At 50.5% G+C, this 10280-nt stretch overlaps 1 protein-coding gene across 1 annotated transcript; it reads right to left on the minus strand.

The window, feature by feature from the left end:
- Positions 1-2851: 2851 nt before the first annotated feature.
- LOC125629134 (twist-related protein 2-like) lies at positions 2852-3352 on the minus strand. The gene has a single exon (XM_048834440.1). It carries the CDS (start codon positions 3335-3337, stop codon positions 2852-2854), a length of 486 nt encoding a protein of 161 aa, XP_048690397.1. The 5' UTR covers positions 3338-3352.
- Positions 3353-10280: the final 6928 nt, after the last annotated feature.

A 10280-nucleotide genomic window follows, 5' to 3' on the forward strand; every position in this document is an offset into this window, starting at 1 on the left:
GTGCCCATTATGAGACACCTCGCCCCAGGGTTTCAAAAAGAGCAGTTTAAATGGGGTGCCAAAGGCCACACTTCAGGTGCAGTTTCTGAGCTGCTTGGCCCTGATGATTTGCAGAGTGACTGGCACCTCCAGTTGAGGCCGTGAGGAGCCGTGGTGCTCAGTAACTCTGAATGGTGTCTCAAGTTGGGCCCCAAAATTGATTTTAATGGGAGTTCAGCAGCAAACCTGCTTAGATGTTTTTGTAGAGCCCACAAGTTGCCAATCGGCTTCTTTGGGCACCTAAAGACCTTTGAAATTATGACCCTAACAGCCAAAGCCATTAAGTAATGAATGGTCGCAGTAGCAATGACTGAGAACCCAGCAGGTGCAGCGATAAACGGTCAGAAGGGTGCTTTATGGAACGCCAGAGAGTTCCGGTCACTGCTGCATAAACCTTAGATTACTGATGCCCCTTCCCAGGAATCACCTGGGAAAGTAAAACTCTGGCTCCAACTCCTACCTTTGGGGAGCCCAGTCCAGCATCAGATGAAACTGACAATGTGGGGTGCGGGAGAACGACACAGGACTTGACCTTCCAGTGGGTCAAGAGAGAAAGGAGCTTTGGGCGTCAGGCTTCCCCATCTCCTGGCATAGCCAAGAGGGTGAGCAAGCCATGGGCCATTAAGCAGAGGTCATACTCCCAGCTCCCTGCTAGTCCCTCCAGAACTGAGCTCTTCCCTTTCACCTCACATTTTAGATCACTCCGTGTACAAAGCCTGTTGTCTGAGGAAGGATAATTGCTTGACAGGGGTTGGGGTTTCATACACACTGGAGCAGGCACAGCTTCCGTTATGCGGATCTGATACCTTGATGTTTGTTTAATAAAAAGGGTCTGTAGCTTCATATTTAAATTGAAACCAGTGAAGAGCCTGATCCCGCCCACACTCACCTTTATGGGTCTGATTCTGAGCTAACTACTCCATTAAATTCAATGGATTTACTCCTGATTGAAAGTGGCACATTGAGAGGGGAATCCGGCCCTCAAGACATGTATTTGAGTAAGGAAACATGCAGGATCGGGTTCTAATAAAAGAATTAATATCTAGAAATAAAAATCAAAGGAGAAGGGTCTTTTGCATGTTGAGGAAGTTTGATTGCATCTCCCAGGGTGAGCAGAAATAACACTGACATGTTCCTCCTAAGCTTAGCCTCAGCCTATACCAGTGTGTGCCATAGGATCCAGACTGACACAAGCCAGAGCGGCCAGTTGTTGATTAACTAGGTGTTCCACTCTCTAGTCTGTCCGTATCCAAGGAAAGCCAGACATATTGATCCCAGCATGAGGGCCACAGCAATGAGGGCGGGAGTCCAGGAAAGAGGACCTGGGCCGATCCACGGGGATGGAGCAGGAAGGTGGCTTTATGGCACCCAGAGCAGGACGTAGAACTGCAGTGAGCTGGATGCGCATCCATTTGGGGGATTGGAAAAAGGGACCGGTCATTTCTATGGATAATGAGAATGTCCAGAGCTCCTGTCATTAATGCTACCCAGCATCTGGAAAGGGCTTTGGGGCTTCAGCCGATAGCTAATTATTAGAGACCACATCTGCTACTGCAGGATTCTTACACCTTCCTCAGCAGCATCTGGTGCTGGGCACATCAGAGTCAGGACACTGGGCTAGATGGACTTTGGGTTGAATCTAGTCTGGCAATGCCCATGGCCCTGTGTTTATATCCTAGGAGATGACTGCTGCTGCCCTTCCCAGACAACTGCAGTTGGAGCTTTGCCTGAGGAAGTCCAGAAGTTGGCTTTAATTATTATTACTATTTCTCAGTTACCTCGGATGTCCAGGGATGGCAAGGGGTTGGGATGGGTCTGTGGATGCTGTGCTGTCACCCTCCCTTGCCCTGGCCTCCCCACATCCCTTTGCCCATTTCACGGGACTCTCTCTGCCCCTGCAGCAGCTCCTGGCTGCCAGAAATAAGAAAACCACTGATAGGTCTTTTCTTTCCTTTGTCAGTGACTGAGAGGAGCAGAGCCAGTGGCAGAGCCTGAAGCCCAGAGAATGCTTGGATGGCATTTGCATGAGGCTGGAATGCATATAATATCCAGACTCAGTGCAATGTTTGCAGCAATATGTGCGTGAAACTCCGTGTCTCCCGCATCCTCCCTGGAGTACCTAATTCCTGGCATACTACAGCTGGGCTGAGCTCCCATCAGATCAGAGGAGGTTACTGTTCTCTACCCTTTTAAACAGTGCTCCAGGAGAGTAACAGGGCAGCCTCTTCCCTGATTTACACCAGTGCAATGAGATCAGAATCAGGCACTGCATCTTACAAGAATTTTGCATTGAGGTGATCAGTGCAGTAGCTGGGCCTGATTCGGCTCTCTCTTACACTGGTGTATTGATTTCAGTAGAGCTGCTCCTGATTTAAACCACACTCTTGGGCCACAATCAAAAGATAAATCTGATTTTAAACCCTTGTTTTAAACCTTTCATTAACTGGCCCTTAGAAACAACCCCACATTGTTGCTGGTAAATTAAATCAGTCTCTCTAGGGCTCTGCTGCTCAGATCCCTCCAAGGTCCCATTAACGTGTGTGGTGGCTTGGCAATGAAAGCTATCCTGTTAACTTGGGGGTCAGCTACCTCGCCTGAGCACCGGGCTTGTCGCATGTCTGGGGTTTGTTCAAAAACACTGCACGTGGCGGGGTGGGGGGAGAGATGACATTTATTTTCCCTGGAGAAGCTACAAATACAGCTGGGGAGGTGCCCGGAGAAGGCAGGAGGGAGGGATGCAAAGACAATGCCCTCAGTGGAGCTGGGCAGCAGGAAGCTTGCTATACATACCTGTTGGCTGGATCCTGCAGGCTCAGTGAGATGCTGACATGGACCAAGCCCCTTCCATCCTCCAGACAGAGAAGGCGTAGCTGAGCCTCTCATGGGCCAGGTAGTTGCAGCTGGTGATCTTGTGGTCCAGCTCATCACTCTGCAGCACCTGGTACAAGAAGTCTATGTAGCGAGTGGCCAGCTTGAGGGTCTGGATCTTGCTGAGCTTGTCGGAGGGCAGCGTGGGGATGATCTTCCGCAACTCGGCAAAGGCATCGTTGAGTGACTGGGTGCGCTGCCTCTCCCGTACATTGGCGATCACCCGCTGAGTGTGCACGTCCTCGAAGGACTGGGGAACGGGGCTGCGCTTGCTGCGCTTGCCCTGCGGAGAATGCGAGCCACAATCCTCCAGGGGCTTGCCCAGCTGGCTGCGCTTGCGGAGGCATTTCTTGTGAAGCCGTTCGCCCTCCTCCTCACTAGTGACCAGGCTGCCTTCGGGGGAGTCCTGGCACATGCTTTCCTCTTTCATCTTCTCAGAACTGATCCCCTTCAGTCCAGGAGTCTCTCCCACCTGGCAGGCACTGGGGCCTTGGACCTCACAGGATGGAGGGCCTGCAAAGGCCACAGTGCATCTGGAGAGGCAGCCTGGAAAGCAGACAAAGCCAGCTCAGGGAATGCAGCCCTGACGTGTCCACTGGCCAGACTTCCCAAACTTCCTCAAGGCTCGGAGCCTCCCCAACCTTCAAGGAGCTGGGTGGTTTTTTGGGTTTTTTTGTTTGGGGGGGGGGAGGGCTAAGGAGAGGAGGGACATTTGAATAATTTTGTGGATGTCCTTTGCTGATAGGGCAGGGAGGGCTGGGGGAGGGGCCAAGCACAGACCAATACAACAGTGCAAGGTAATGCAAACATCAGTGGAGCTTATGGGTTCCAGATTTCCTTCCTCCCTTCCCCCGCAACACACCCCAAGCCCTTAGGCACAGATGCTCCTGCCTGCTGCCCGGATGTCAGAGGAAGTTCCTTTTGCTAACCTGAGCAACAGGAACTGCAGTGAAGAAGTTTCTTAACAGCCCTCCCCCACTTATGCCCCCCGCCGCTCAGCCCATTACAGTCAGTCACAAACATTTATTTCTATGTCTGATCCCTGATTTTTAATTGTTATCTATTATCTGTGACTGAGTTAGCTGGAAATGTGGACAGACATTCTGTGAGATGGCATGTTTTGGACAGAGCAAGACGGTACATTCACTGGATCCAAGAGAAGATGCAATAGCTCAGACCATACTCTTCTTAAGAAGCAGGGGAATTCTGAACAACCTACATGAAGCTGGAGTTGTATCTATCTATCTATCTATCTATCTATCTATCTACTGATATGGCCCTCATCACCATAGTATGCAAGCAGAGACAGATAAGCCCCAGCCCTCTCCTGAAAGCAGTGTTAACAAAACAGTTGACAAAAAACAATAAACTAAAAAAATCCAAAAGCATTAAAATCATGAAACTAAGCAGAGGTGTGTCGCACATTACCACTCAGTCACTGGCTTATGGATGCTTCTTGTGCCCCATCCTTCATCTGTACAATGTCTAGAATATTTGACTCAATCCTGCATCTGGAGCAGCTAGCATGGACCCCTTTGTCTGCACAGAAACTCATTGGACTCTTCGCCTACTTAAGTGCTGCCTACCCTTAGGGGTGAATTTCACCCAGGGAGAGGGCTTTGTCCAATGCGAGTGACTCTATTTATTATAGATGAAGTATTACAATACAGAATAATAGAGACATTTGCTAGTATACATTCAACCACCAAACTTTGAATCTGTTAACTTCATAGTTAATGGCCTCATCCCTTGAACTACACCCTAAGGAAGACTAATGACAGTACTTCTGCTGGCACAAGAGAAAATATGTATTACATGAGTGCTGTAGAAAGAAAGGACCTTTTCATCTCAAAAGTTTAGGGGAAATTTTTCCAGAACACCTAAGTGACTTAAGAGATTTTAGTCCTATTGACTTGCAATAACACTTAGGGTCCTATGTACCTATGTCACTTTCAAAAATGGAACATAGGATCCTCAGTGGTTTGGGTCCTTTTAAAATGTTTACCCTAAAGTCAATAAAGAAAAACTGGCCCATTCTGAGAATAAAATTGGTGTAAGAAAACAAAGAGAGATGTGCAACATGGGAGGTCGTAGAAAGGAAACTATTATTTCAGAAGTAGTACATGATTGTATTATAAGTTCTCATATACTACAATGATGAGGGTCATATAAGTAACTAGACAGACAGACAGAATCTGTATCATGATGTTCCATACACACACGGAAGGGCAGAGTTAACTTCCACATTTCCTGATTCATAAGTGAAAAGCTCTGTTAATATTGTGCTTGGTGCTAATATACTCTTAAAATAGGTTACCATGGGGACTAAATATATGGACAAGTCAGATCCTGGGACTGCTCCCAGGAACTTCTCACTAATAAACTCTAGCTAGCTATCCCCATCCACACCCCTCTAGCTTTTGTACTGGTGTCCATCACTGCAGTATCTGAGCACCTCTTGCATTAATTAGGTTGGCCTGGTGAGGTCCTAGTAGGCATTTAATGGAGACTTTGGGCCAGTTCTTCAACTGATGTGAATAGGTGGAGCTGCAGTGACTTCAGTGAAGCTGCACCAATTACACCAGCTGAGGATTTGGCCCTCTGGCTCTTCTTTTTTTAATTTACAATTCAGGTGAGGACTTTTCCCCTGACCCTGAAGGTACTGGGTTTCCTCTATGGCCTTTGGGGGCTTTGCAATGCCTCTTTAAAAGCCTAACGTGGTCACTGACTTTGTTGGGGTGTACAGAGGATCAACCAGTCTACGTCTGAACACACACAAAGTGCACACCCAACCCAACCCACTGGTAAAACTCCCTCCTCAGCCCACCTCCTCTGCCAAAGCCTGGGGTCATTGGTAACCCTGAAGCTGCATAGCCTGAAAGTCAAAGAACTCAGGCTCCAGCACACTGAGAGATCAGATTGGAGGAGCTTGCACAGAAAGCTCCCAGCTCCCAACCCCCGTCTGGTTAAACCGGGAGCCAGTAGAGGTCACAGACCACAGATGCCCTCAAGCCCCACCCTCCCGTTACCTCTGCATGCCCTGCCCCTCCCATTTCCTCCTCAAGGCCCATCCCATTCCCTCTGCAAACCCAGCCCTGCCCATTCCTTCCTCAAACCCCATCCCTACCATTCCCTCCTCACTCCACACCCCTGTTCCCTCTGCAAGCCCCACCTGCACCTACTCCCCTCTGTCACTGACAGAGACTCCCACCTGCTCTCCCTTCAGCCCCTCTCACGCTCTTCAACCTCTCACCCCATCAGGTTCCACTCCCACCCACTCCCCCTGAAACAAACCCACTGTTGGCCCAGGCTCTCCATCAGACCACTGCCCTGCCTCGCTTCTCCCTTCATCCCCAGGCTTGCTCGCTCTCCATAGCTACTCTGCCCATGAGTCCCTTCCTGAGCCTGTCCAATACGCCACTGCTCTCTGCACTCCACTGAAACTGCACTCACTTCCTGGCCACGTCTCAGGGCCTCTTCTCCATTCTCCTCAGCTTCTGAGTGGCTTTCAGCACCACTGGCTTTCATGATTCTGTCCTCTCCTCTTGCCTGTCTCGTTAGGTGAGTCATCCGTCTCCCCTTCTCTTTTCTGTGGGGGTCCCACAAGGCTCTGTCCTTGGCTTCCCCCTCTTTACCCTCTCTAGGTACACTTGGCTGTAAGAATAGCCTTCATGCCATCTTTCTCCTGATGATGCACAAACCTACCTCTCTGCTGATGAGCAATCACCCACCACCTCTTCACGGATGTCCAGTCATCATCTTAAACCCAACATGGCCAAAACTGAGCTCCTCCTTTCCCCCCATCCCTCCCCTCTCCCACTTCTGCAGCCACTGTGGACACCACCACCATCCCCTAGGCTTTCAGGCCCCTTCCTGGGTGCCATCTTTCACTTGGTCCTCACAACAGACCCTCCTTTTCAGGCTATTTCTAAGCTTTGCCACTTGTCCTATCACAACAGCTCTAAATCTGGCCTTTCCTCTCCCCCACACAGCCCAGACTCTACCCAAGGCCTCATCACTTCCCACACTCTCCCCTGGCCTTCTCCCCTCCTGCAGCCCCAGCTCCATTGAGAAGGCTGCTACTAAGCTTGTCTTCTGCGCTCGTGGCTCTGACCACAGCAGGCCCCTATTTGAGCCACTAGCTACCCCTGCACCTTCACATCAAACACAAGCATTTTGTCTTTACTGTTAAGATGCCTTCGTAATGTAAGCCCAGCCCCACCCCATTTACTCCCCACCATTCCCAGTCTCAGACCCCTCTGGACTGTCTCCACGCTGCCCCCCTGAGTATAGGGAAAACGCCTGGAAAAAATCCAAACAACTGTTGCCTTCTCTTCCTCCAGGTGCCCAGGATCACCTTCGCTATGGTGCCCACAAAGCCAGCCTGCTGAGCACGCACTGTGACTACTCTTCCCTCACTTCTTACCTTCCCCCCCACACACACCTCTATCACACTCAAAACAACAGCTACAATCCGTGGGCCAGTCTCCCCACTCACCGCCCCGCTCACTGGCCTGTGCACTTTATCTTATCTTTATCTTTATTTTATCTTTATCATAAAAAAGAAGCTTACAAGAAGTGGAAGTTTGGACATATGACCAGGGAAGAGTATAAAAATATTGCTCGGGCATGTAGGAATGAAATCAGGAGGGCCAAATCGCACCTGGAGCTGCAGCTAGTGAGAGATGTCAAGAGTAACAAGAAGGGTTTCTTCAGGTATGTTGGCAACAAGAAGAAAGCCAAGGAAAGTGTGGGCCCCTTACTGAATGAGGGAGGCAACCTAGTGACAGAGGATGTGGAAAAAGCTAATGTACTCAATACTTTTTTTGCCTCTGTCTTCACGAACAAGGTCAGCTCCCAGACTGCTGCGCTGGGCATCACAACATGGGGAATAGATAGCCAGCCTTCTGTGGAGAAAGAGGTGGTTAGGCACTATTTAGAAAAGCTGGACGTGCACAAGTCCATGGGGCCGGACGAGTTGCATCCGAGAGTGCTAAAGGAATTGGCGGCTGTGATTGCAGAGCCATTGGCCATTATCTTTGAAAACTCGTGGCGAACGGGGGAAGTCCCGGATGACTGGAAAAAGGCTAATGTAGTGCCAATCTTTAAAAAAGGGAAGAAGGAGGATCCTGGGAACTACAGGCCAGTCAGCCTCACCTCAGTCCCTGGAAAAATCATGGAGCAGGTCCTCAAAGAATCAATCCTGAAGCACGGGTAGTAATCAATGGCTCCATGTCTAGTTGGCAGCCGGTGTCAAATGGAGTGCCCCAGGGGTCGGTCCTGGGGCCAGTTTTGTTCAATATCTTCATAAATGATCATAAATGATCTGGAGGATGGTGTGGTTTGCACTCTCAGCAAATTTGCGGATGATACTAAACTAGGAGGAGTGGTAGATATGCTGGAGGGCAGGGATAGGATACAGAGGGACCTAGACAAATTGGAGGATTGGGCCAAAAGAAATATGATGAGGTTCAATAAGGATAAGTGCAGGGTCCTGCACTTAGGACGGAAGAACCCAATGCACAGCTACAGACTAGGGACCGAATGGCTAGGCAGCAGTTCTGCGGAAAAGGACCTAGGAGTGACAGTGGACGAGAAGCTGGATATGAGTCAGCAGTGTGCCCTTGTTGCCAAGAAGGCCAATGGCATTTTGGGATGTATAAGTAGGGGCATAGCGAGCAGATCGAGGGACGTGATCGTTCCCCTCTATTCAACATTGGTGAGGCCTCATCTGGAGTACTGTGTCCAGTTTTGGGCCCCACACTACAAGAAGGATGTGGATAAATTGGAGAGAGTCCAGCGAAGGGCAACAAAAATGATTAGGGGTCTGGAACACATGAGTTATGAGGAGAGGCTGAGGGAACTGGGATTGTTTAGTCTGCAGAAGAGAAGAGTGAGGGGGGATTTGATAGCTGCTTTCAACTACCTGAGAGGTGGTTCCAAAGAGGATGGTTCTAGACTATTCTCAGTGGTAGAAGAAGACAGGACAAGGAGTAATGGTCTCAAGTTGCAGTGGGGGAGGTTTAGGTTGGATATTAGGAAAAACTTTTTCACTAGGAGGGTGGTGAAACACTGGAATGCGTTACCTAGGGAGGTGGTAGAATCTCCTTCCTTAGAAGTTTTTAAGGTCAGGCTTGACAAAGCCCTGGCTGGGATGATTTAACTGGGAATTGGTCCTGCTTTGAGCAGGGGGTTGGACTAGATGACCTCCTGAGGTCCCTTCCAACCCTGATATTCTATGATTCTATGATCTGATCCCTGCCCTATTGCTGTCCTTAGATATTGTCCGGCGAGGGCTGGGGTAGGCTGTTACTGTGTTTATGCAGGACCCAGCAAGGGAATCCTGAAGCCAGCTGGAGCCTTTGGACATTTGGGTGCATGGCAGTGACAAGGCTGGGAGGGCACACTGGAAGAACAGGGTACAGCCTCCTACCCAAGAGCTGATGGGGTAAACCAATGACTGGCCCTAGCTGCTCTCTGGACAGTTCAGCACCCAACCTGGAAAAATGGCCAGGCGAGTTCCTTCACATAGGGAAATATTCTCCTGTCCCCTCTCCTCCTCCTTCTGCACCCTGTCCCACTCTGCTCCTTCACCCCAGCCTGCTCATGTCCCCACTCCTTCCACCCTCAGCCTGCCCCATCCCCCTTTGCTCCTGCCCCCCCATTCCACCCATGTTCCCTCTGCTCATGCCCCCTAGCATGCCCCTGTGTTCCAACTCCTCAGCAAGTCCCTGCTCTCCCCGTCCCAGCGTGCCACCTCCCCTCTGCTCCTTCCCCATCTGCCCTATCTCCCTCCGCTTCCTCTGCATGTCCTTCTGCTCCCTCTGCATGTCCCTCTGCTCCTAACCCCAGTATACTCCAACCCCTGTGCTCCTTCCTCCCCGTCTGCCCTATCTCCCTCTGCTCCCTCTTCATGTCCCTCTGTCCCTAACCCCAGTGTACTCCATCCCCTCTGCTCCTTCCCCATCTGCCCTATTTCCCTCTCCTCCTGCCCCTACACCAGCCCTCTGCTCCTGCACCTCCCCAGTGTGCCCCAGTCCTATCTGTTCTTGCCCCCTCACCCTGTCCCTATACCCCACCTCCCACATGGGTGCCAGCAGGGAGGGCATCCAGAGACAAGGAGACAGTCTCCCTGCTCTCAGTTCTAGTGCTCAGAGCCACACCATCCCATGGCAATCAGGAGGAGCACATTCAGGGAAAGATCAGCTCAGCCCCTGCAGCCCTGGGCTGGAGCATGCTCAGTCAGTCTGGGAGATGATGCATGAGGTCAGGGCCTAACTGCAAAAATATAAGGAAAAGCAGAGAGGAACAATTTCTAATGACCCCCACGACTGGAGGCTGTGCCCTGGTCAGGGTGGGGGGTTAAGTTGCTT

This window comes from Caretta caretta, chromosome 20 (genome assembly GCF_965140235.1).
Source record: "Caretta caretta isolate rCarCar2 chromosome 20, rCarCar1.hap1, whole genome shotgun sequence".
Classification (NCBI taxonomy): domain Eukaryota; kingdom Metazoa; phylum Chordata; order Testudines; family Cheloniidae; genus Caretta; species Caretta caretta.

Coding starts and splice junctions, on each gene's coding strand:
- LOC125629134 (XM_048834440.1), bottom strand. CDS start 3,337: ATGAAAGAGGAAAGCATGTGCCAGGACTCCCCCGAAGGCAGCCTGGTC.